This window comes from Macrotis lagotis, chromosome 5 (genome assembly GCF_037893015.1).
Source record: "Macrotis lagotis isolate mMagLag1 chromosome 5, bilby.v1.9.chrom.fasta, whole genome shotgun sequence".
In the NCBI taxonomy this organism is placed as follows: Eukaryota; Metazoa; Chordata; class Mammalia; order Peramelemorphia; family Peramelidae; genus Macrotis; species Macrotis lagotis.
In genome coordinates this window covers 3,347,709-3,375,690 of record NC_133662.1, presented here as the reverse complement: position 1 = coordinate 3,375,690, position 27,982 = coordinate 3,347,709, and the positions used below count along the sequence as shown (strand labels likewise).

The 27,982-nt window shown below is 37.8% G+C and overlaps 1 protein-coding gene across 8 annotated transcripts in view; it reads left to right on the top strand.

Annotated features, from left to right (window-relative positions):
• Positions 1-27,982, top strand: part of ANKS1A (ankyrin repeat and sterile alpha motif domain containing 1A) — a 264,812-nt gene that overhangs the window by 218,489 nt on the left and 18,341 nt on the right. For 7 of the 8 annotated variants that reach the window (XR_012478464.1, XM_074236482.1, XM_074236481.1 and 4 more), the window contains 3 exons: positions 1,935-2,001; positions 10,243-10,349; positions 22,302-22,400. Coding sequence is in view for 7 of the 8 variants with exons in the window: in XM_074236482.1 (XP_074092583.1) it covers positions 1,935-2,001; positions 10,243-10,349; positions 22,302-22,400 (273 nt within the window). In the remaining variant the exon portion in view is untranslated. The other variant, XM_074236487.1, reaches the window with a different exon arrangement.

Below are 27,982 nucleotides of genomic sequence, written 5' to 3'. Positions count from 1 at the left end.
TCTCTCCTGGAATGTTGTAACACTCTCCTACTTGATCTCTGCTTATTACTCCAACTTGCCTTCATAGCTCATCTAGATGTTCTCTGGACACTTCATCTCCCACCTCCATGTTTTTATAGAAGCAGTTCTCAATTCCTAAAATTCATGGCTTCCTCAGCTCTACCTCCCAGATATTTCCTCTTCCATGAAGCCTTCCTTGATTTTCTTAGTTGTAAATGCTCTGTTCCTCAAGTTATTTTAGGATTATCCATCTACTATATACATGTGTTTTCTTAGTAGAAGATAAACCTTTTAAAAAAAAGATTATTGTTTTTAATCATTTCTTAGCACAATGTCTTGTACAGTAGATGCTTAATAAATATTTGCTGAAATTGTTTATTTTTTCCAGGCCATAGTTTTTTTTGTACAGTGGAGGATGGACTAAATCATCACCCTAGTCTTGGAGCTCTTAATTTCTGTGATTCACTTGGTCTTTACAATCCTGAGAAGTGAAATAAATAGCATAACCCCTTTATAAAGTTAGGGGAAGTAAGGTTTTAAGGAAGTGGGATGCTGAAGGTCACATAATAATAAATAATAAACAGTAGAGCCAGTATTGGTATCTGGGTCTTTTCTATCCCAGTTCAATGCTTTTTTTCTTGGGGGGGGGGGGGATTGTGGTTTGCAAGGCAAAGGGGTTAAGTGACTTGCTAAAGGTCACTCAGCTAAGTAAGTATTAAGTGTCTGAGATTAGACCAATCTTCCTGACTGTTGCTCTATCTATTGTGCCCACCTAGTTGCCCCCCTGTCCAATGCTTTTTTGACTGAACTAAGTTGTCCTTGATCATAGAGGTGCACAATCCTGGTGAGCAGGATTTCCCCTTGATAGGGTGAGGATTTACTTGTGAGATGCAGCCCCGTGTCCATATTTTCTATCTTCTTGAATTCTTGAAATAGCTCTCAGATCTCCCACCAGCAGCAAAATCATCTTACTCATTCTAAAAAAAATCTAATATGACTGGTTGCATATGTTGTTGCGTCTTTCTTGTTCCTTAACTCTACTATAGCTTTTCAGCTGTATGTCTAAGAAACCTAGGGAAAGACAGATATTGCTTCTTCATCAGAGAGGTGCCATGGAGTAGATCCCTGTTCAGCCAGAAACAATGCTATTTTCTCTTTTATTCCAGCCAAACTCTATTGCCTGGTGTACCCTCTCTCAGCTATATATTGCATTTGTGAAGGCTGTCTTATCACTTCTGATTCATATAACTTTCTCCATTTTAGGTTTTGCTTCAACCATCAGTCTTTCCCTTGTCTCCCAGCAGTCTTCAAACTCAAATTTTTCTAAAATAGTTGGGCACTTCTTTTGCACCTTTTACATTCTACTTTTGTTATACTTATTTTTGTACCTGCGTTCTCCTCTATGAGACTGAAAACTCCCTGAGAGGAAGAACTGCTCCATTTTCCACTATTGTCTATAATACTAATAGATATTTCTTGAATTGAATTGAATCATATCAGCTACCATTTCTTGGTAGGCTTCTTTGGGATTTCTGTCAGGAATGTGACTTCTAGAGCTGAGTTATTTATAAATTTCCTTATAAATTTGTGGTGGGGTGGAAGGAGGGTTGGAAGGCAATGAAGTTAAGTGACTTACTCAAGGTCACACAGCTAGGTAATTATTAAGTGTCTGAGGTCAAATTTGAACTCAGGTTCTCCTGATTCCAGGGTCGGTGCTCTATCCACTGCGCCACCTAGCTGCTCCTATAAATTTAAATTTTCCAAATCACCATGTGAGTTTTCTTGGGATTGATTCTGACCTTAGGGATACTCAGGTTTCACTTGGGTAGGAATATGAAGTCAACTCTCCTGCTGCTACAAACAATGTTTTCTAAAGTGTCATTCAGATGTAATGACTTTATGTCTCTCTTTTTTTTTTTCTATTCTCATTTCAGATTGAAAAGATCATGAGTTCAATTGGGGAAGGCATAGACTTTTCTCAGGAACAGCAGAAGATCTCAGGTACCATTTTCAGTGTGATCAGATGGCTTCATTGACTAGAGCATTATGCCGGTTGGACTTATGCCAAGTTTGCCCCTTTGGTACAGGTTTGATATGTTTATGAAGCAGCATATCATGGAGAGAGCACTGGTTTGGGGTTCGAATCCATGTTCTACTCCTATGACCTTCCCATATCTTAGATTCTTCCTATTTCTTCTCTAAAAGATATGAAGCTAAATTTATTATAAAATAAATGACTGCATTGTCATGGTAACTGATTGGCCTTTCCTTCTATGCAGTATTAACCTTTCCCATTGACAGATGACTCACTGCCACTAACTTTGGGAATTTAGAATCATGTTGTTCTATTCCATATTCCCCAAATGAATTTTGGTCAATCAAATCCTTTTCAAATGTATTATAACAAATGAGCTGGTTATTAGTCATTTCATTCATATATTTGAATTTTGATAAAAATTTGCTAAACGTTGGCATATACTTATGTAGTAACCACAAAAACACTCTTACCTGGGTGAATCTGGTATTGTTATTAGCTCATTATAAGAGTAAGGACTTTATTTGCCAAATGTTAATCTTTTGATGTTATTGGACATCAAATGAAATAAAAGTTATATAGTAGAGTAAAAAGATACAGTGAGAGGCGGCTAGGTGGCGCAGTGGATAAAGCCCTGGCTCTGGAGTCAGGAGTTCCTGGGTTCGAATCCGGTCTCAGAAACTTAATAATTACCTGGCTGTGTGACCTTGAGCAAGCCACTTAACCCCATTGCCTTGTAAAAACGAAAAAAAAAAAGATACAGTGAATTCAAAGTCAGGACTCTGACTTTGATTCTTAGCCTGTTTGACTTTATGTAATCTACTTAATCCCTGTGAACCTCAGTTTTCTTATCTATAAAATTGAGATTATACTACTATAATCTTCACTACCTACCTCACAGAATATTTATAAGGGCTTTACAAACCTTCTGAATCCTAGAGAAGTGTGTACCTACTTCTGAACTGAGGAACATGTGATAGACCCTCCTTCCTTAAGTTGTCTCAAAAAGAGGCAGTGGGTTGGGGCTCTTTGGGGCGGGAAGAAGCCTAGAAAATCAGCAAAATAATCAATTAAGGCCTGATTTACCAGTTTTTGAGATGCAAATGCTCAACTGAAAATTTAACAGTTGGCTCTTGTAAGCTGAACTGAGCTAGCTTTGGCACACTCCAGTAAACTTGGATGCAAAGCTGACTATGGATGCCTATTAGGTATGCAATCCTGAGCAAATTATTTAACCTCTTCAGTCTTGGTTTCTTCATTTGTTAAATGGGACTGATATTAGTTTTTTAGTACTTATTATGAGGATTAAATGTGATAATAACCATAAAGCACTTTGGAAATCTTGAGGGGATATGTAAATTACTTTTACATATTTCAGTTTCAAAATTGAATATAAATCCTTCATCACAATTTATGATGATACTTTGTGTGTATGTGTGTGAGGTGTGTGTGTGTGTGTGTGTGTGTGTGTGTGTGTGTGTGTGTGTGTCTGTGTCTGTGTCTGTGTCTGGACCTGTAATTTTATTGGTGTAGAAAACTCCCAGGGGGAAAATCCTCTGTCAGTGTAGAGCAACAACTGTTGACCAACTTAAAGTCATAGTGAGATTCTTGGAACTCCCAAGATGTGACAGAGTGCATGCCAGAGGTAGGACCACAGTCCAGGCCTTCTGAGCTTCAAAGTTGGTTTGATCTGCTCTACCAAAATATACCAGACTAATACTGAGCTTCCAGAGCTGTCAGTCAAACAGTAAGCATTTTGTCATCTTGTTATTCTTTTTGCCTCTACATGTGATTTCTTCAGTATTAGGAAACTCCTGAGAGTGATCTCTTCTTCTAGGAGAGGTTAGCTTCTGTCCAACTTGTAGGCTTGGAAAGTTGTTTTTGGCGCTGAGAGATGAAAGGACTTGCCCAGGGCCTGTTGTGTTAAGAGTTGTATGATAGAGTTCTTTGATACTGAGGCCTGCTCTCTGCACTACACCACACTACCTTTCTGTTATAACATTGTAAGCAAAGTCTTCTTCCTTATAAGTCTATTTTGTTTGCATTAAGTAAGAGACTGCTTACCCCTTGAGTTGTTTTCCTGGGCTGGTAGAGTGATATTTATATTTATTTAATAACCATGTTGGAAGGGTTGTTGAAGGTATTTGGAAAAATAATCAGGTAACCCTGTAACTTGTATGAGCTACAAGCTGTCTACCTATAATCTATTTGGACTTGGGGGGAAGTCTGCACCAGGAGGAGGTGGGTGGTGCCCTTGCTTCTAGCAGGGGATAGGTTCTCTGGTAGTTAATGTGAATTCCTAACTCCATTAAAAGGAATTGAACTTCCTCTTACTGAAAATGGTGAATTGGGTGGAGATGAGTCAAGGAATTGACTTTTGTACCAAAGCCAAATCTTCCCCTTGCTATTGTGGGGCCTTGGAGGAGCGTTTGACTGATGACATAATTAATTTGGTAGCTATCACAACATCATAGGGAAGACAGAAGAATTGTGCTTTGCTCCAGTAAAAGCAAAAATTGCCACTATACTTATGAAGGGCTCACTATGGAGAAAGACTACTGTTCTGTGGATTTTATTCAAAACCAATAAATGTCAAATGAAAACCAAATGAAATGTCACTTCCAACTTTGTGGCTTTATTTTTCTATTTGCTTCTTTCTTTCTAGCATTTTTCACATTAAGATTCTGTTCTTGTACTATTGACCTCTCCTTATAGGACAGCATTGCCTTACAGTAGTCTTTCAGAGAGATTAAGACTTATTTAACAGAATTTTGGATTTGGAAGCCCAATCTATAAAAGAATCTCTTCTATTGTATACTCAACAAGTAGTCTTTCAGCTTCTTATGTGTTATGAATTGTGTTATGTGTTATGATTGAGAACCTATCACCCCACAAGGCAGTAGTTTTGGGGATTTTTAAAAATATTAATCTAAAATCTACCTTTTTGGACATTTTTATTCCTTCTACCTTTGCTCTCTAGGACCAAGCAAAAGAAGTTTAATTCCTTTTTTCCGTAGAATACCCTTCATATCCCTAAAGATAACTTTGATATTACTAAACCTAATCTTTGATGGGTTAAATATTTGTCATTTCCTTTATTAGTCCATAAATGGTGTGGTCCTTTAGTGCTTTCCCTACATCTGTGTTCCAGTTTGTCAGGGTTTTTCTAAAATGTGAACTGAATCTCATTTTTGGTTTCTTTTTTATCATTCTTGGCACTGTGAGACAATGAAGGTCTCCAATTAGCCAAATTTTTCTGGGAGGTCATTTCTTCCCTTTTTAGTCTGAGCCCTAACCTTTAAGTGATATTTTCTCAACTGGATTGTTCCTTTCCTGAGCTAAAATGGAAGTATTTTGTGTGTGTGTGTGTGTGTGTGTGTGTGTGTGTGTGTGTACGTACGTGTGCATGCACATGCTCACACATTCATATACATTTTAAAAAATTTATTTATTTTGAATTTTACAGTTTTTCCTCTTAATGTCACTTCCCTCCCCCATCCCCCCACAGAAGGCAGTCTGTTAGTCTTTACATTGGTCTACATTGATCTAAGTTAAATGTGATGAGAGAGAAAGCATATCCTTAAGGGGAAAAAACTAAAGCATAAGAGATAGTATGATAAGATAACAGTCTTTTTATTTTAATTTGGTCTTTTGGTCTTTGTTTAAACTCCACAATTTTTTCTCTGGATACAGATGGTATTCTCCATCCAAGATACCCTAGAATTGTGCCTGATTTTTGCACTGATGGAATGAGCAAGTCCATTAAGGTTGATCATCACCCCCATGTTGCTGTTAGGATGTACAATGTTCTTCTAGTTCTGTTCATCTCAGCATCACATTCATATACATTTGCATTCATGCTACCTTGTTTAATAATCTCTTCCAAAGGCAAAAGCATTTATTTTCCATAGGAATAGAAGAGAGTGTGTTATAACAGAATGAGCTCCAGACTAGGAGACAGAACCCTAATTTGGGTTACATTTAGTAGGAAAGTCATGGGCAAATTACTCTCTGGATTTTGATTTCCTCGACTGTAAAATAAGTAGTTATCCCTACTTTGATTATCTTGAAAGCCTTTTCTGAGGATCACAAGATTTAGGTATGTGTATGTATTGTATATTTGTGTGTATTTATCCTTTAAAACTAAAAGTATACTATTTTTATTTAGTTGTTGATTTTCAATTTATGTTGATTTTCAATTTTCAAATTAACCTCAGCCACAGCTATTTATTCTACTCCATCCATTTTTCCCAGGAGGTAAACATGTATGTACTTGGTTCCTAGTTTGAAAATATCTCAAAGCAAAACTTTACTTCTTGGAGTAATTTTTCCTATACTTCATTAATCTGGAAGTTAAGCATTACTTCCTGAATCCTTTTCCAGAGACATCATAGCTAGAGAATGATTTTCTGATGGTAGTGCCTTCTTCATTGCTATAATACTTCCTTTTTTCTTTCCACCTTTAGTCTTACAGAATTCTACAATGTGAATTTACTACTTCATAGGTAATCCTAATAGGACAGTACAGTCTCATTTGAATACATTTTGGTTGATTTGTTCCCTCTTTTCTCCTGTATTTACTCTTCATTTTTCCAGATTGGAAAAGTAGTATTGAGGAAAATGGCTACTGTAGCACACATAGACTCTAGTGCTCTGCATTAAGATCTCAAGCCCCTGCTGTCTGCTCTTAGGGTGTGGTGGATGTGAGAGTTCAGCACGGCTAGCTGGCTGTAACTGATATACCAAGAGTCAGCTCTCTTCCAGGACCCGGAAAACAAAGACTCTCACCATGGGCAGAAGCAGAGGTTTTTTTGACGGGATGAGTGGTGGCTGACTGGCTTTCTGAGGAACTGAAAGAAAGATCTGAAACCTTCCTGTTGGACAAAGGAGAGGCTAATTGGCAGGCTGCCTTTGGTTAATCAATTTGAATCTAGATGTTGCATCATGACTATTGCTAGCATCTGTATGCTGAAGGCTAAGCCCATCCCTTTTATCTGAGGCAGAAGTATTTGCTTTATCACATTTCTTTGGGCTATAATAGAGTACTTAGGTTGCAGATCAGTGAACTCCTTAGAAAGTCTATTCCATATTTATTTCCTCACTTTTTTATTTGTTATCCCTTCTATACTTATAAGAAATTCTGCCTGGATCCCTAGTTCTCCAGAAGAGCAGTGAATTTAATTTTTCTCACAGTTATAACTGTAGACTATTTGTTTTTTTCAACCAAACATCTATGCTGTTCAAAAAGAAAGAAAATCATTTATTAAAGCTTAAAAGCTTAAATTCTCTAAGAGCTGTTTTCTAACATTTTCTTTTTGGGGGGTCTTTCATTTTATTTTTAGATTTACTTCCTATTTTGAAATCCTGTATTTACCAGTTAGTTCACCACTCCAACAGATACTAGTAAAGCATTCAAGAATTTGTAATTGTGCAAGGCTATGAAGTTGATTTGATATAGCCCATTTCATCTCAGGTGTATCAGAATTTATTAACTCCCTCTTGGCCTTTGACAGACCCATCTGTTCCCAATTTTGAATAACTTGGTAAACTGTCTCCCTCTTTTTTTCTGAATTTGTTCGATATTCTCATAGGGATAGCACTCATTGAACTTTCTTGGTTTTATTGTCTTTTTTGTCACTCCCTGTGGCCTGTGGTTCTAAACTACAAAAAGTACATACCATTCTTAAGTGGAGGTAATATTTATCTATGTGGTATTTTATTCAGAGGAAATGGTACAGCTTTTTTTTTTTTAACCTCTTCCCCACAGCTTATCCCTTCCCTTGTCTCATAAGGCTATTCTTCTGCCTGTCCAAGGAAACTATTTGCAGGAGCTGCATGCATCTTCTATATTCTTCTTAACAGATCATTTTGGACCATCCTTCGAATCCTAAAGAATGAAAATTCTTTAGAGGTAGCAAATTTGCAGCCTCTTAGTTTTCAGCTTCCTCTGTAATCCATGCCAGAACAGATATGAGAAATCTGTCATTGCAATTTGATGATTATGACATGTCTTTCTCCTCTCCTTGCTTGGCAGTTGCAGCTTTTGCTCTGAAGCTGATCCCTGCTGTATTTTATTGAGCTAGGAGGGGGAGGAGAAAAGGGAGGAGGAAGAGAAGGGGAGGGGCAAGCTGCTCCAGTGTGAAGAAGGACAGGGAGCCAGCAGCAGGCAGCTTGGAGACCAGAGCTCCTAAACAAAGCCTTTTACTGCAGCTCTTTCAAAGAGACTGATTCTACTTGATAAAGGACAACAGCTGTGCAATTGTGTACTTAGAAAGAATAAATGAATTAGCGATCATCCACAGTTCTTCTGCTTAGCTTCCTGGATCTCAATTTTCCTCTGTGAAGGGATTAGGCACAGCCCTGGGCGCTTCATCTTCTATCACTGCAGTGTGCAACAGAAAGATCGCCTAGATCACAGGAGAGCTCCCTGGCCACTGTCTGTTCATCAGGAAATAGATGAAGAGAGGGAAGAAGATTGTTGTGAAGGTTTTAGTCTCCAGGCTTCATCGGTTCATCAAGCAGGTTGACAGTATCCTGATTCTGGGAGTAAAAAGTACCTTGAAGTGTCAGGAATGGCTCTTGATGTCCTGAGAGTTCATCGGAGGTGATGATGATTTTGTAGTTGGCTTCTTTTTCCTCTTGGATTTCTTCTTTTCATGTCTGTTGATACCTGCCTTTGGAAGCCAGATGCACTAAACAAGCCAAGAAGCAGATAGATGTCTGTACCTTTGCCACCACAGATCCTTCAAAGACTACCAGGAAAGTGTGAACTTTTTTTTTCTTCATTGTTCTATTTACTTCTCCGCTTGTGGAAGAAGAGGGTAGCAAGTGACTGTCTTCTCTTCTCAGCCCTTTCCATAGGAGAAAGGACAAGATCTGGGAACACTGTAGGCACCCCAAGAGGAGAGACAGTCACATTTATCTTTAAACCAAAAAGATCAGTTACCAGCCATCGAGACTTGAGCTATTACCTACCGACAGACAAGCATTCTTTTTTCCTTTCTTTTCCTTCCCTTAATCAGATATATGTATGTATAATATACATATTATACATACATATGTATATATAATATACATACATACACACACACATATGTTTTAGGAAAGAACCAAATCTACCTCCTTACTCTTGCTCCCTTTCTGTCTACTTGGGGTCAATCATAGGATCAACTGTGCTTAGAGGAAGAAAATGAAGTTGGGCAAAGTCTATGCCTAGAGAGTTCCCTGGCAATAATAGGTAGAAAATTGAGTGGACAGTCCTCCATTATTACCTTCTCTCCTTGTGAGATGTTCCATTTTCTATTAACCAAAATCTCCAGTTAACCTGAGTAACCAGTTGGGATGCTGTGCTGCAGGGGAAGTGGTTCTACACCTGAGCCAGGCTCTGTGAGCCCCAGCCTTTTGCTCTGCTATACTAAGTAACAGGAAGAGGAGGTGGCCATGGTTTGCTTATTTCGGGACTGCTGGGGGAAAAAAAGTAAAATTATTTGCTCCCACTGCCATTTTCTATGTGCTGCTTGACTTGCATGTGCTGGGCTTCCCACAAATAGCGGATCACTAGCCTGGGAGTGGCTGTGGCTGCTGTGGCTTCCTCTCTGAGCCCTAGCTATGTGTCTGTGTCCCTCTGCTGCATGAAGATGTCTTTTCTCTCATGACTCATTTGTGCTGCAAGGTTACAGGACTTGTCCCTGGTCCACAGGACAGGGTAGTGCTTCAGAAGTGGTGTGGATAAGGGGACTTGGCTTATGGGCTAGTAGCAGCTTCTCTCTCATCTTGAGTTCCTCCAGGGATTGACTGTTCAGAATGCCTTGGGCCGAATGCTGACCCCTCTCTGATGAGACAAAGACTTGACAGACTTGAGCTACCACTTGGGGGTTGCATTTCTTCCTGATATGTTTTCAGGAAAACACAGAAATCAGTGCATGTGTCACTGAAGTCCAAGTCACAGATCTGGCCTTTGGGAATTGGCTACAACACCCCTTTAATAGGGATAGTGTGTATAAAGCCACAGAAGCTCTGGCCCAAATTCTGTACAAATACAGAAGAGGATTTGTGGGTTTGATGCTCTGTTGCACCTTTGTACATGGTTTGGTTGTTGATAGTTATGACTATGATGTGGCAATGCCATCTGTCTTCCTCTGAGTGCCGATGCTACCGCCTTAATGGTTTTTCCCTTTTCAAGCGTCTTCCGATTCCTCTCTCGTCAGGTTCTCGGATGTTGGAACAGAGTGTCGGAGAGTGGCTGGAGTCAGTTGGTTTGCAGCAATACGAAAGCAAGTTGCTTCTGAATGGCTTTGATGATGTTCGCTTCCTGGTGAGTCCTCTCTTTTGTAGGAGTGCTTTAAGGATGAGAATTCTACTTGAAGGAAACATTTCTTTCTAATCCCTAATTTCTCTCTCTGCCCCTTCTATCTAAAATCTTTTTGCCTTTTGACAAAAGAAATAGGTACATAACAACTGCTTAATAAATTTTTATTGACAGACTTTTAAAAAAATAGTAAGTAGAATTATATTCCAGGTATAGCAAACTGAAATCTTAGACATCCAGAAATCAACCTCCATAAATTAATCTCTCAATTGTGTTCATCTCCTCATGCTCTTTGACCCCTTCTTCTTATTCCAAAAGGAATGAATTTAGCCTCTTTGGACTACCTGCCAGTCTCTTCTCAAGAGGATGTTCCGAACCATTATGCTGGTTCCATGTTGAGCCTCAGGTCTTATGTTGGACTTTAATTACTTGCAGTTAGCTTGATCATAAGTTTTGATAAGTTTTGCAATTAGCTTTATCATAAGGCTATCAGAAGTTTTGACACTGATTGGAAGGGATGAAAGGAAGGAACATTCTTCCTGAAAAAACTCCAAACTGCCTTAAGTTGGATGTCATCCTCCCTGAGATAGGGTAGAACTGTTTAGCTCCTTATTTCACCTGGGACATTGAAACATCTTGTACATGCCAGATCTAGTTTGCCAGTACTTATAAAATTACATATGCAAAGAGATAGTTTTTCACTTTTGAATCCTTCTCTTACCAAAAGACTTGATAATCTAAAATTCCTCCCATGGAACCTGCAGGCAGATATAAAAAGGATTGCAAAAAGCTCCTATAGGTATGTCATCCATTGAGAAATCGAGACCCAGGACAAGAAAGTGATTTGATTGAGGTCACATGGTAAAAATTTATTATTATTATTATTACTATTATTATTATTATTATTATTATTATTATTATTATTATTACTAACTTATTATTATAGTATCTTCTTGTGCAAAAACACAGGCATGCATATACACACACATACTCTTATTTTATTTTATTTTTTATTTTTTTAGGTTTTTGCAAGGCAAATGGGGTTAAGTGGCTTGCCCAAGGCCACACAGCTAGGTAATTATTAAGTGTCTGAGTGCTTTATCCACTACCCCACCTAGCCACCCCACACACATATACTTTTAAAGCATGTTCAGTTAGTATATCATAAAAGTACATAGAAACATAGTTGATGGAATGTCACTTTACCATAGAGTAGGTTGTTGTTTAGTCATTCTGGTTGTTTTCTACTCTTCATGTCCCAGCTTGAGGTTTTCTTAACAAAGAAAACTTCCTTCTCCAGGGGATTAAGGCTAGAGTCACATAGTGTCTGAGACCATATTTAAATTCAGATCATCGTGCCTCCAGGCCCAGTGCTCTATCTATGAAGCCATTCTTTTTTTTTTTTTTACAATTTTTCCCCCCAATCTTGTTTCCCACCCCCACAGAAGGCAGTCTGATAGTCTTTACATTGTTTCCTTGCTATACATTGATCAAAATTAGATGTTTTGAGAGAAAAATCATATCCTTAAGAAAAAAAATAAAGTATAAGAGATAGTAAGCTTACATAAGATAACTTTTTTTAAAAAATTAAAGGTCTGGGGCAGCTAGATGGCACAGTGGATAGAGCACTGACCCTGGAGTTAGGAATACCTGAGTTCAAATCCGGCCTCAGACGTTTAATAATTACCTAGCTGTGTGGCCTTGGGCAAGTCACTTAACACCATTGCCTTCCAAAAACCTTTTTAAAAAAATCAATTACTTAAAGGTCTTTGGTCTTTGTTTAAATTCCACAGCTCATTCTTTGAATATAGATGCTATTCTCCATCACAGATACCTTAAAATTGTCCCTGATTATTGCACTGATGAAATGAGCAAGACCATTAAGGTTGATCATCCCCACGTTGCTGTTATGGTGTACAGTATTCTGGTTCTGCTTATTTCACTCAGCATCAGTTCATGTGAGTCTTTCCAAGCTTCTCTGAATACTCTACCCTCCTGGTTTCTAATAAAACAATAGTATTCCATAATGTACATATACCACAGTTTGCTAAGCCATTCCCCAGTTGAAGGACATTGACGCAATTTCCAATTCTTTGCCACCACAAACAGAGCTGGCTGTAGGTAGCCAGGAAAGTACAAGTACAATGTTTTTGTACAAGTGATATTTTTACCCTTTTTCATGATCTCTTCAGGGTATAGTCCCAGTAGTGGTATTGCTGTATCAAAGGTATGCACATTTTTGTTGGTGTAATGGTGTAATTTTGTTGGGTGTTAATTCCAAATTGCTCTCCAGAAAGGTTGGATGAGTTCACAGCTCCACCAACCATATTAGTATATGGAGCCATTATTAAGAAAAATAGGTTAAGTGACTTGCCCAAGGTCACAACTGTCTGAGGTCTAATACGAACTCAGGTCTTTCCAGCTCTAATTTTCAAAAGTTGGGAGGCAGCTACAGGCACAGTGGAGAGAGCATCAGACCTCAGGACAGAAAGACTTATACTAGCTGTGTGACAAGACCTTTGTCTTTTTAGTTTTCTCAATTGTAAAATGGGAGCACTAACACCCCCTCCCTCCCAGATTATTTTGAGAATCAGATGAGATCATATTTTCTAAAGCACTTAACACAACACCTGGTGTTGTAATATAATATATAAATATTTATTCTCTTATTTCTCCTTCCTTAAATCAGAATCTAGGTCTCCAGATTCCCATTTTTCTTTCTATTAGATCTCAGTAGAAACTGTGCTTCAGAGTTAGTCTCTCTAATTACTTATTCTAATTAACAAGTAAAAAGTGGCTCTTTGGCAGCATAATCTCAGGCATCCTGTAGGGCATTAGGGTATTTATGCCCTCTTCTTCAGCAATAGAGAAAACCCAAGAAGTTCCCACTGTGCTGTAATCACAATCAAGCTGCTGCTGCTCTTGGAGTCATGTGGCTGGTGTTTCTTCTTTTGGATGTTAGGATTACTCATGAATAAATCCCAATAGAACCAATTTCCTGTTAACAGTTCCTCATTTATTTACATATTGTTTTATAATTTTTCAGAGTTCTTTCATTTATTGTTATTATTATTATTATTATCATCATCATCATCTAAAGGTATGAGATAAGTCTCCAGGAGCCTTTTGTAACTTTCCCACTTCTTCTTATGTTGGTAACTAGAGTTTTCCATATGCCTAGTTATATATTATTGCTCAAAGCTACCCTGCTTCTGCCTCTGAGGTAGCTGGGAACAATGTTCAGAGTTCTTGAAAATTTCAATCTGGAAACCAGATTCTAATGACAAAATGAGTACATTGCTATCATTTCTTTCTCCCCTGGACATCTTGACTCAGTAAGTTGACCTTCCTAGAAGGTCCCATAAGACCTACCCAAGATAATTGCTTTTAGAACAAGTTGGGGAGCATGAGATCAAATTTTTGTTACCAGAGTCAGTTGTGGATAGACTTGGAAACTAAGAATCCAGGACTTTATTTTAAACTTCAAAAAAAAAAATTTAATTTGTTTTTATCATACTTTTTAGCATTCCAAATTTCCTCCCTCTTGTCCCTCCCCCATTTATTAAGAAGAGAAGCTATATGATATCCATTATACATATGAAGTCATCTAAAACATTGCAGTATTAGCCTTGTCCCCCCTCCATCCCTCAAAAAAATGAAGAAAATGCTCCAGTCTGCACTCAAGAGTACATAAGAGTTCCTCAGTATGAGTTCTTTGAAATTGTCATGAATCCTTGTATTGATCAGAGTAGTTAAGTCTTTTCAGAGTTGATTTTATTCTATTCTATTTATTCAGTCATTCCCCAATTGATGGGCATCCCCTCAATTTCCAGTTTTTTGCCACCACAAAAAAATTGCTATAAATATTTTTGTATATATAGGGTTCTTTCCCATTTTCTTTGATCTTGTTGTAGTATTCCTAGGTCTAAATAACGCTCAATTTTATTGCACTTTTGGCCAGGTTCCAAATTGCTCTTGGGAATGTTTGGACCAGTTCATAATTTTACAGGCAATAATGCATTGGCCTACTTATTTTTCCACAATTATCCCCTATAACATTTGTCATTTTTCTTTTCTGTCCTCTTCCTTTGTTCTTGATCACTCTGATAGGTATCAGGTGTTCAGAGTTATTGAAATTTGAATTTCTATAATTATTAGAAATTTAGAGTATTTTTCATAGGATTGTTGCTAGCTTCCATCTCTTCTGAAAACTTCTGTTTATATCCTTTGATCATCTATTAAGTGGGGGAATAGTTCTTATTTGTATAAATTTAGCTCAGTTCTCATTTGAGAAATGAGATCTTTATCAGAGAAATCCAAAAAAATATTTTTAAATAAATGATCAAGATGGCCAATTCTTGCTGCTGTGACCTCTGCCTGAAAGTATTGGACCTGCCACTTTATATAGATAGAAGGAAGAGAAAGAAAAAAAAATGAAAAGAAGGGAGGGAGTGGGGAAAGGAAGGAGAAAACAAAACACAAAGAGATGTTGGAAAGCAGGGGGAAAACAAGAAGAGAGTAAGAGAGGTGGTATGGGGATTTTGATCCTAAACAAGATAAAGATCACTTATATAGAGCTGGGAAACTCAAGGATGAATTCCAAGTTTTTAGTGGGTAGTAGTTAATAAGAATGCTTAGAAATGTCCCATACTGGGACAGTTAGGGGTGCATTGAGTCAGGAGGACCTGAATTCAGATGTGACCTCAGACACTTAATGATTACCTAGCTTTGAGACCTTGGGCAAGCCATTTAACCTCATTACCTTGCAAAAAAAACAAACACACACAAAGAAATGCCCCATACCTTTCCATATAAAGTGGACAAGGAAGGACAGCCCTCAGCTCTCTGGAACTCTGCCTTGCTGGAGAATCAATGAACTTCTATTTCTTTGACAGTGCTCTTTAAGTGTGCCTCTCCGGGCCTCCGATTAGCTCATTCATTTATTTAATAATTATCTAGGATATGCAGAAAACTGAGCTAGGCCCAGTAAAATTATGAATTTAGATAAGACATAGCACCTGTCTTTAATATCTCATAGCCAATGTAGTTGAGTTGTGATTTACAATCACAATGCATCTCTTTTTCAGAGGCATATAGGAAAACTATTTTCTGACTTTTCTCTCCTCTTTTCTGCTCATTCCAAAATGGTTACCATTCCTAAACCACAAATAAATAAGATATCCTGACATCATTCCATACTTATGAAGCAGGGGAGCAGAATCAACCTTCATAGTTAGTATTCTTTGTTCATTAGGCTGAATTGATGCTGAATTCTCTCCTCACTCTTCTGATAGTGTACATTTCAGCTGGATTGCTTGGTTGTATTTATTAATGCAGACAAGTTTACATGGGTTCTACTTCTGAATGAGTGATAAGCTTTAAGAGTGCTGATGAATGCATTAGTGTGTTTATTAGTGTTACCCCTACTTCTCTAATAGCTTAGAGTTTAGGAATCATTCTTACTAACTTGATCTTGATAGACTAGTTCAGCAAAGTGCTTCTTAAGGGACTACTTTTGTAAATAAAATGGATACAAGAATTAATTCTGATTATAACCTTGTTGAGAAATGAGATCTTTATCAGAGAAACAGGATGGACTCTTATAACTAGCAAGGTAGAATGAAGGCTCTGTTAAGCAAGAAGTGATTTGGCCTCTGGAACTTCACAAAAACTTCTTGAACAGTAATTTCATATGGTTTTTTAAAAAAATATGACTCCAAGTATCTTAGTAGCCTTTCAAAGTACTGTGGATAATTGTGTGTAAGGTGCCAGATGGGCTATATGGCTAATTAAGTTTTAGTAACCGGAAAAGAAAGGAAAAAAAACAAAACAAGAAAGAAATGTTTTGGTTATTGAGACATTCCCCTAATACCTATACTACAATTTGCATCTCATTATCCATGGCCTATCCCGGGGTAATTCAGTTTTCATTGTCCTGAGAATGTTTCCTTCTATATTGAAATGACTTGGTGCTCATTCATAAAATACAAACATTGAGTATCTCAGGAAGATGTACTAGATGTTTTAGATCTACTAAAGCCTGTCACATGTCAGGAGAGGTATAGGGAGTTCCATATCTTGATTGAGTTGTTAAATTTCCATCCAGCTAGTTTACATTATAGGGGTTTGTCAGCAGGAAAGCCTACTTTATAGTGGTTGCTTTATTTTGACCTAGAAAATTTATGTAGTGTCTGATATAGGAAGTTACTACACAATAAAGCTTCTTTGAGGAAGTGGCTTCCAAGAACACTCACTTCTTTTCTACTTTAGTTGCTTGGACATTTGTGATATCCTGTGACTTGGAGGTACCCTATCAGCACTAATTCAGATTACTGGTTGTGTAGAAACTTTACATATTTACATCCTGAGTAACCTAGGGCTAAACAAATGAATAATCACAAATTAAATGCTTAATGAATATTTGTCAAATTGAATAAAAAATACTCCTGATGCCCATGAAGCAAAGTATGGGGAAATAGAGATTCCACTCTAATAACAATAGTAAGAGTTCATGTTTATATCTGTCTTTATGTTTTCACAAAGTACTTTTTCATAACAATATTTTAAGGTAGAGAGTGCAGATGTTATTTTCATTTTACAGATAAAAGAACTGAGGTCTAGACAGATTAAATGATTTATCTTTTAGTGGTCACATAGCTTTCAGATATGGAACCAAGTTCAGCATTCTTCTCCATGAGCAAAAGTTTCTTGTGGGAGTTTGGAATCTGAATTGGAAACTCCAATACCTGATTTTCGTGTTAACTCTTGACTGAATTTCCCAAATGTCAATTTCTCAATCATCAGAAGGCAGTAAAGAAAGCATCCTAATGGAGTTAGGGTATGACCTTGGACCCTGCCTCTTTCACTTTCCATACTAGTTGCGTGACTTTGATCAGGCAGTCTCTTTTTTTTTATTACAGATTTTATTTATTTTGAGTTTTATAATTTTCCCCCCAACTTACTTCCCTCCCCCACCCCCACAACAGAAAGCAATTTGTCAGTCTTTATATTGTTTCCATGTTGTACATTGATCCAAATTGAGTGTGATGAGAGAAATCATATCCTTAAGGAACAAACAAAAAGCATAAGAGATAACAATATCAGACAATAAGATAGGGGTTTTTTTCCCCTAAATTAAAGGGAATAGTCCTTGAACTTTGTTCAAATTCCATGGTTCTTTATCTGGATACAGATGGTACTCTCCATTGCAGACAGCCCCAAATTGTCTCTGATTGTTGCAATATCATCATCAAGGTTAATCATCACCCCCCATGTTGCTGTTAGGGTGTACAGTGTTTTTCTGGTTCTGCTCATCTCACTCAGCATTAGTTCATGCAAATCCCTCAAGGCTTCTCTGAATTCCCATCCCTTCTGGTTTCTAATAGAACAATAGTGTTCCATGACATACATATGCTACAGTTTGCTAAGCCATTCCCCAGTTGAAGGACATTTACTTGATTTCTAATTCTTTGCCACCACAAACAGGACTGCTATAAATATTTTTGTACAAGTGATGTTTTTACCCTTTTTCATGATCTCTTCAGGGTATAGACCCAGTAGTGGTATTGCTGGGTCAAAGGGTATGCACATTTTTGTTGCCCTTTGGGTGTAGTTCCAAATTTCTCTCCAGAAAGGCTGAATGAATTCACAGCTCCACCAACAGTGTAATAGTGTCCCAGATTTCCCACAACCCTTCCAACAATGATCATTATCTTTTCTGGTCATATTGGCCAATATGAGAGGTGTGAGGTTGTACCTCAGAGAAACTTTAATTTTCATTTCTCTAATAATTAATGATTTAGAGCATTTTTTCATATGGCTATGAATTGCTTTTATCTCCTCATCTGTAAATTGCCTTTGCATATCCTTTTGACGATTTGTCAACTGGGGGATGGTTTTTTTAAAAAAATATGACTCGGTTCTCTGTATATTTTAGAAATGAGTCCTTTGTCAGAAACATTAGTTGTAAAGATTGTTTCCCAGTTTACTACATTTCTTTTCATCTTGGTTGCAGTGTTTTTGTCTGTGCAAAAGCTTTTTAATGTAATGTAATCGAAATAATCCAATTTGTTTTTAGTGATGTTCTCCATCTCTTCTTTAGTCATAAACTGCTTCCCTTTCCATAGATCAGTCAGGCAGTCTCTTGTGGGCCTCAGATTCCTCATCTGTAAAACGATAAAGTTAGATCCCCTCTGGCTCTAAATAGTAAGAGTATGATGAGGCAATAGAGTTTGATTTACAGGTTAGATTGGGAACCTTTACCATTGTTTTTCATTTTTGGCAAAGCAAAGGAGTTAAGAGACTTGCCCAAGGTCACACAGCTAAGTAATTATTACGTGTCTGAGGTCATATTTGAACTCAGGTCCTCCTAACTCCAGGGCCAGTGTGTTACCCACTGCACCACCTAGTTGCCCCTTCTTCAAGCTTTTCTTGAAGGTGTTTTTCTGTATTAAAGGGAGGTGCTTCCTGATGGAGGAGAAAGTTAAATCAGAGTGAAAGAGGAGGAAATTTTAGATTAATTGAAACAGGATGGACTCTTATAACTAGCAAGGTAGAATGAAGGCTCTGTTAAGCAAGAAGTGATTTGGCCTCTGGAACTTCACAAAAACTTCTTGAACAGTAATTTCATATTTTACTAGAGACCTAACCACATAGGAACATTCTTAGGAGGAGAAAAGGAGAACTTGGTTTAATCTGTGTGGAAGGTAGTAACCATCAGGCTTTCTAACCCCAAAGGCTCCCCCCAAAGGTATTAGTGCTTGCAACTCTATATTGAAAACTCACTCTGCTAGGCATTCAGTGAAATGGTGCCTTGGAAACTATTTTCTTCAAGGAACTTGCCTTGTAATTAAAGAGAAAAGGCACAAAATACACTGCAAATAATGTATAAATTGCTGTGGCAGTAATTGCGCTAGGAGTTTAGAAAGAGGGAAATGAGTAAATGCTGAGAATGGTTATAGGTTATTACATGGTCCTAATCAATAAGACTTGAGCTGAATCTTGAAGGATGGTTAGGTGGGTATAGGGAAGAGGGGAAGGGCATCCCCCCAACTTTCAGCTCTATACTGTAACAAAAAGAGTTAGTAGAAGTTGTTTTGTACACACTGGTCTTTCTCCTCTTTCTTTAATCTCTTTGGATTATAGGTCTAGTATTGCTGACAGTTATGGAATTGTGGGATAGAAGTAAAGAATTCCAAATTGCTTTCCAGAACAATTGGGCTACTTAACTTCATTCTTTACCAGCAGAACATTTACTGTGTTGCTATTTCCCACAACCTCTCCTGAGAAGTGTGAAGTAGAGCCTCACAGTTTATTAGTTTGCAATTCTCATGTTATTGATGATGTGGAGCATTTTTTTTATATGGTGTTGGTTGCTTGGATTTCTTGATTTGACATTTTTGTATCCTTTGATAATTTATTTATTAAACCATTGAGGAATGGTTACCATTCTTACATACTTGAATCAGGTCCCTATATATCTTTTATATGAGATCTTTATCAGTGACATTTACTAAAAAGATTTTTCCCCCAGCTAACTAGTTCCTTTCTAATTTTAATTGCATTGATTTTTATTTGTGCAAAAAATCTCTTACTTTTCATGTAATCACAATTGGTACTACCCTCTATTCTTCAAATGGTTGGTTTCCTCATTACACTCTTATTAATTGAAGTGATCTTCTAAAACCTTCTCTGGGGTGTTCTAAAAATTCTTGGTGTTACCTATTCCAAAGGAGTGAATATTCCCAGAGACATTGAGATTTCCAACTGCCACTGGCAGCCTAGGATCATGGACAGGATGAGATCTCCACAATTCTCATTATATAATCTCCAGTGAATTGTTGCTATCTCCTCTGTTACTAGATTGAGCTTAACCGAGTTTATATGCCAATAAAATTGCTAGGGCTAAGGATATGGAAAAGTGGGACAGGGGCGGCTAGGTGGCGTAGTGGATAAAGCACCAGCCTTGAAGTCAGGAGTACCTGGGTTCAAATGCGGTCTCAGACACTTAATAATTACCTAGCTGTGTGGCCTTGGGCAAGCCACTTAACCCCATTTGCCTTGCAAAAACCTTAAAAAAAAAAAAGAAAGAAAAGTGGGACATAGGACAGAATTAATTCTAGTCTTTCTCAAAATTCACAGAGCCACTCTCCTCATCCTCTCTTTCCAAGGAAACAATACAATCTCTTAGGATTTTTTTGGTTTTTGGTTTTTCTTTTTTCTTAATAATATTTTAATTTTTTCCAATTACATGTAGAGATAGTTTTTTCCATTCATTTTTGTAAAATTTTCTACCTCTTTCTCTTTCCTCTCCTCTCCCCAAGACAAGAAATCTGATATAGGTTATACATGTACAATCATTATTTTCTTTGGGTTTTCTTTTTTAGATTTAACTATCCCAATATTGGGCATATACTGTCAAGGAAGTCATAGAGAGGGAAAGGTCTTACATAAATCAAAATATTGTTAAGAAAACTTTTTGTGATAGCACAAGCCTGTAGATGCCCATCACATAGGGGAATAATTGATCAAATTATGGTATGTGTATTTAGTGGAATTTATTGCATCATAAGAAAGAATATAAGGAAATTCTTAGAAACAAAACTGCTGAGAAGCATGTCCCTCATATTATTTCTAATGATACAATACTGCATGTGAATTGATGAAGAGTGAAAAGGGTTAGGACCAAAAAATTATATGAGAGGTCTGTAATTGTATAAACAAAAGCCCACAAGTCGTTTTATTTTTGATGGAATTGCCATCACAATTTACTGTCCTGAAGAACAAATGGTAAAAGTTTCCTGAATCTCTGTAGAAAGTAGGCTACTATAGGTGCAGAATGTTGCATAAACTCTGAAACAGTTGCTTTGTCAATCTGTTTTCTTTTATTACATGGGAGGATTATTGTCAGAGACAGCTGAGTAGGAAGGAAAGAAATGTATCAGGAAATAAGTGTTTTTTTTAAAGCATCCCTAAACATTTGTAAAATTATACCTTTCATGGGACTATGCTGTGTAGTCATTACAAATTAAGTTGACTCAGATGTTCTTTCTAGAGCTAGAGGATGTCAGGTTTTAGAGATTATCTAACCCAGCCCCCTTATTCAGCAGGTGAGGAAGCTGAGGCTATGAAAGGGAAATTGACACAGCAAATATCCCAAATCAAATGTGGGGCAGAGATGGGACCAGAATCAGGGACTTGTGATACCAATCCTTCATATCATGTTACCTTTCCCACAACTCTGCAGGGCACCATGTAAGGCCAGGAAATAGAGGAATCTCTTTACTCTCTACAAAAGCAGGTCAGATTTTCCTAAAGGTCAATATATCAAGCAGTGGCATCACATGGCTCAAAAGTAAGAGATCAGGCCTAAGTCATATTAATGAACTAAAACATAAGAATCCCAAGTTCCTCCAACTGTTGACTGTTCTATTAAAAAGGCTAATTAAGTTCAATTCAGCTAGCATGTATTAAAACTTCTCTGTACACGAGAGGGTTGATCTGAGAATGCTTATCTTACTGGGTCATTCTTCAGTATTTCACCACTGACCTGGAATCTGACTTCTTTTCTTTGTCCTGGAAAAAAGTTTTCCTTCAAATGAAAATGGATTTTCCCAAGGGCCAAATCCTTCAAAGAACTCAGAACACTTTAGCAGCCCCTACAGCTAGGGACCTTGTACTGAAATAACCATGACAAGAATAAGAATAACAACAATGATGGTGCTGTAGATTATTATATATTATGTCAAATAATAATATTGGTGTTTTTTAATTAAAAAACTAACATTCATTTAGTGCTTTATGGTATGCAAACTTTTCACATCAGGCTAGTGAAGTAGTTGTTATTGTCCTTATATTACAGTTAAAGAAAAGGAATTCGAATGAGATTAAGTGACTTGCAGGCCTTTAACAGTCAGTGAAACCCTCATTTCTATTAAAACTCTTGTTCTCTTCCTTCAGGGGAGTAATGTGATGGAAGACCAAGACCTCCGGGACATTGGGATCAGTGAACCCCAGCATCGGAGAAAACTTCTCCAGGCTGCAAGGTCTTTGCCTAAGGTAAAAACCTTTCAGGGTCTTTCCTGCTTCAATTTGCACCAAAATCAAGGGGGAAAAATATGATCAGGAAGAGGCACTGAAACAGTTAGAGGGGATCTCTTCTAGTCCAGCTCTTATTAAAATTACTGTAAAATAATCAGCCAGATAATACCTGAACATCTCCAGTGAGGAGGGAATTAACTACCTCCCACAAATGTTTGAATAGTTTAATTCTTAGAAAATATTTTGTAATGTGGAGTCACAATCTTCTCTCCCTCTGCCCCACTTCTGCTTGGTGACTCTTAACCCTGATTATCCTCCTTGGCCCTCTTCTCCCTTTGCACTGTTTTGATTCATAGTTTTAACAGTTTCCATGGATTTAATTATTATATCTGTTCAGATGATTGTCACATCTAACCTGTCTCTTAACTTTCAGACTTGCATCACCTTCTGTCTGCCTATTGGACATCTCAAAATGGATATCTCTTTTAGACTTCCCTTTTGAAACCCAACAAGTCCAAAGCAAAAATCATTTTCTCCTTTCCCTGCCCTACCTAAATCTTCCCCACTTCCATTTATTGTCACAGAACTGCCGTTCTTTTAGTCATCAAAACTTAAAACTTTGGCATCATCCTTAATCCTTATTCTTGCCACATATCCAGTCTCGTTATTTAAACCTGAGTATCTCCTATATATGCCTTCTTTTCTTTTTTAATATTAATAAAAACTTTTATTTCCTTTTTCATAACAGCTGATTTAAATGAGTAATACAAGTAATGTCATTCATATTTTGTAAATGAAATGGAAAAAAAATTAAATGTCTTTCTCAAGGTCTTACAAACAAGTTTCAGAACCCAAAATTGAACTCACATCTTTTTTTTCCTCCAATATTTTATTTATTTTCCCTACATGCAATGATAGTTTTTAACTTCTTTTTTTGCAAGGTTTTGGGTTTTAGTTTTCTTTCTTCCCTCCCCTTGAAAGAAAGCAATTTCATAAAGGCTTTATATTTATGACCATGCTAAACATAGATCAATGTAAGTCTTTTAAAAATTGTCTTTGATTATTGTACTGCTGAAATGAACAAGTCCATCATGGTTGATCATCACCTCATGTTATTGTTAATATGTATAATTTTCTTCTGATTCTGCTTATTTCACTCAGCATCAGTTCATGCAAGTCTTTCTAGACTTTTCTAAAATCCCATCTCTCATGATTTCTTATAGAATATTGGTGTTCCATTACATACATATGCCTCAATTTGTTCAGTCATTCCCCAGTTGATAGGTATCCCCTCAATTTCCAGTTCTTTGCCACTACAAAAAAGAACCCCTATGAATATTTTTTGTACAAGTGGGATTTTTACTCTTTTTCATGATCCCTTCAGGGTATAGACCCAGTAGTGGTATTGCTGAATCAAAAGGTATGCACATTTTTATTACCCTTTGGGCATAGCCCCAAACTGCTCTCCAGAAAGGTTGGATCAGTTCACAACTCCACCAAAAACGCTTTAGTATCCCAGATTTCCCACATCCTCTCCAACATTGATCATTTACCTTTCTAGTCATTAACTGCCCTCTTTTCTTCCCTTACTTAACTGCCACCCAGTTCCAGGCCCTCCTTATACCTCATACTTGGACTATTACAGTTGCCTTCTGATTGATCGTCTTGGCTCAGTTCTATCCCTCCTTATACATCCTGCACTCTGCTGCCAAGTGAGTGATCTTCCTGAAGCATAGATCTGACCCTTACTCAATAAACAATCCCCTACTCAATAAGCTCCATTGACCCACTCATACTTTGTTTGATTTTTGAAGCTTTTCACAACCTTGCAGTATTTTTAGATGATGGTGGTGGTGGATCATTGTGGTGATAATTTTATATAGTACCTACTGTGTGCCAGACTGGGCATTACAAAAATAATACTCAAAATAACCCTGGAAAATAGGAATTATTTATTCATTATTAAAATCCCCATTTTACAGATGGGAAAACTGAGGCAGGTAAATGTCTCGCCCAGAGTCACATAAGTGTCTGAGGCTGGATTTGAAATAGGATGTTCCTGACTCCAGGTCCAATGCTTGATCCACTTTGTTACCAGCTGCCTCTTAGGCACTCTGTAATCCAGTAGTACCAGCCTCTTTTATGTTCCTTGCACATCACACTCCATTTTCCATCTTTATGCCTTTTCACTACTTGTGCCCCAGGTCTGAAATGCTCTTCCTCTTCATTTCTGCATCTTATCTTCCTATAAGAGTCATCTTAAATTCCACATTGTGCAAAAAGCCTTCATAATCCCTTCCCAATCCTCACTGCCCCCTCAAAAAAATGCCTTTTCTCTAAGATTGCCTTCCATTCATTTTATCTATCTATCTGTTTATCTGGACACTCACCCATCCATGCACAACATTGTAAAGAACCTCTCAGCCTCATTAGGATATGGATTCCTGGCGAAATTGGCTTCTCAGGTGAGGTTCCTCTGGAAGCTCACCAGGGACTGATCATTTAGCCTGGAGAGAGTAATTAATTTTTTTTTTGAAGTACAAGTTTATTAACTAAAGCTTGCCCTTTTTTTTTATACTGGAAGTTCTTTGTGGAGAAGATGCTGCTAACAAATATTAGGATGTGTGGGTATGTGTATAATATAGCATATACATAGCTACCTGTATGTTTGCTCTCTCATTAGAATTTAATTTCCTTGACAGCAAAGTCTGTGTTTTTGTCTTTTTTTTTTTAACTCTAGAACATAGCATGATCTCTGGCCTGACACTTAATAGGCACTTATTAAATGATTGATGATCTGGCCAGGGCCTATGGAATTGCATGAACAGATCTTTGAATAAGTCTGAAGACAGTTATATTTAGGATCATGCCCTGTATGGACCTTTTGCTTCAGGGCATAGTTCTAGACATATGCATGTCCTTTTTGATGTAGTTTCAAAGCCTCTCCAACCGGACAGAGGAGTGTCATAAGGTCCTTTCAAGTTCTTGGCTATGTCATAGGGGTTCATTTGGGGAGGGAGTAATAAATGCTCTCTAAGCAATATAAGATTCAGAAAAATTGGCTGGGCCCAGGAGAGCCCATTGGAGAGAGGAGGTACCACTATAGAAGGGGTCTGCTCATCTCAGAAGTCCGATCCTACTAAGAGTTGACCTTCACCTCATAGGGCCAACTCCCTGAGATCTCCTGATTGAGGAGCACAAGTAGTATTTACATTTGACCCTTGGAGAGGAGCCCCAGCTTCCTAAAAGGGGATATAGATCCTAGATTGAGTGCTGGAAAGAAGCTTGGAGGCTGTCAAGTTCAGTCCCTCATTTTATAGATAAGGAAACTAAAACTCAGCATTATGGATCTTGCCAGGGTCACATAGTAAGTTTCCAAGGCAGTATTTGAACCTAGGGCTTCCTAACTCTGAATTGACTATTGACTATACCAATAGGGCTTATAGCTCTGGGTCTGTCAGACCATGCATTCCTATACTTTTGACAAATTCCCATTGACAACCTGGAACCCACAAGTGGTTCAGGAGGTGAGGGGTGATCTTGGCATGGGATGGGAAAAGTCATCTCAGCTGCTTCTCTAAGAGAAGGAATCATGAGTCTCTCAAGGATCAGTAATAGTATTTACACGTCAGATCCAAGATGGCAGGATAAAGGCAGGAACTTGCCTGAGTTTTCCCTCAAACCTTTTCAATATCTTTAAATAATGACTCAACAAATTCTACAGTAGCAAAACCCACCAAAAAACCCCCCAATTTTCCAGCCCAAAACTTTGGACTGGAAAATTGGGCGGGGGGGTTGGTAGGTTTTGCTACTTAGAAAGTTGGCAGGAAATGTCTGTTGCACCAGAGTGAGAGAGGAGCACAGTCCAGCAGGCTCTCCCAGCAAACAGGATTCAGTGACAGCAGTGGTAGTGTCCAGATCTCTCAACTCACAGATACAATTTAGAAGGTCAGTAGAAAATGTCTGTTGACCAGAGTCAGAGAGGAGCAGTCCTGTGTAGGCCAGGCCAACATACACTAGGTCCCAACAAACCAGGAACAGGCCTTGGGAGTCATTGAATCAGCAGCTGCTACTTCCAGAGTTTTCAATCCACAGATGTTAAGAAGGTTGAAGAACAGATCATATGGAGATTACAGGGGTTTCTCACTGTGGCAAGACTCTGTTGCTTTGTCCATACTCAGATTTGGTCATAGTTATGGGTGTCAATCCCAGGTGAGAAGGAGCTATAGCACACAAAAACTTGGGGCCACAGTAAAATGGGGACCATCTTCACAATCTCAGGGCAGAAAAGAGTGCTTGTGGTCATTCATTGACCAAAGCACAGGCCAAGAAAGTAGTAAAAATATAGCTCTGAAAATAGCTTGGGACAGAGCATCTGCCATCCTGAAGAAGAAGTGTATTTTAACAAAGAGTTCAAAGTCATATAATAGGCTGGAGAAATGAGCAAGCCACAGAAAAAATTCTGACCATAGAAGGTCACCATGGAGATCAAATCACACATTCAGAAGAAGATAATAAAGTCTCCTACATCCAAAGCCTCTAAGGAAATATGAATGAACTAGTCTCAGGACATGGAAAGATTCTGAAAGTCAAGTAAACAAGGTAGAGAAAAAATTGGGAAGACAAATGAGAGTGATGCAAGAAAATCACGAAAAATGTGTTAGCAGCCTGATAAAGGAGACACAAAATACTGAAGAAAATAACATCTTAAAAAAGGGAGTATGCCAAATGGTAGGGGGGGGGTGGGGAGAACCAATGAGGAGAAGAATACCTTAAAGCAGTATTAACCAAATGAAAGAAGAGGCAAACAAATTCACCAAAGGGAAAAAACTTCCTAAAAAGTAGAATTGACCAAATAGATATTAAAGAAAATTATTTTTTTAATATTTTATTTGTTTTTCCGACTACGTGCAATGGTAGTTTTTATACCAATCGTTTTTTTTGCAAGGTTTTGAGTTTTACATTTTTCTCCTTCTCTCTCTCTCTCTCTCTCTCTCTCTCTCTCTCTCTCCCCCCCCTCAACTCCATTGCCTAGCAAAACCTAAAAAATAAAATAAATAAAATAAAACTGAAATGTGAGAGAGAGAGAGAGAGAGAGAGAGAGAGAGAGAGAGAGAGAGATAAATGCTCTGGGAGAAGGGGGAAGTAGAATGAGGTAAATTATCTCACATAAAAGAGGCAAGAAGTAACTGATATGTAAATACATGTAACATGATTGTATGTGTATCACATATTACTTGCTATCCTAGGACCAGGGAAAGGGTAGGTGGGAGAAAACTTAAAAACTTAAAAAGTGAATGAGAAAATTAATCTTTGCATTTTTTAATGAGGAAGAAAAAAGCTTTTACGGTAGAGGGGAAGATATGGGAGGAAGGGGAATAAATGAACCATACTCATCAGAATTGTTTCAGAGGTGGCAGTTGGATAGGGCACCAGCCCTGGAGTCAGGAGGACCTGAGTTCAAATTAGACCTCAGACGCTTAATAATTACCTAGTTGTGGACCTTGGGCAAATCATTTAACCCCATTGCCTTGCAAAAACTTTAAAAATAAAAAGAATTGTCTCAGAAAGGTAATAACATTCATATTTAATTGTTTATA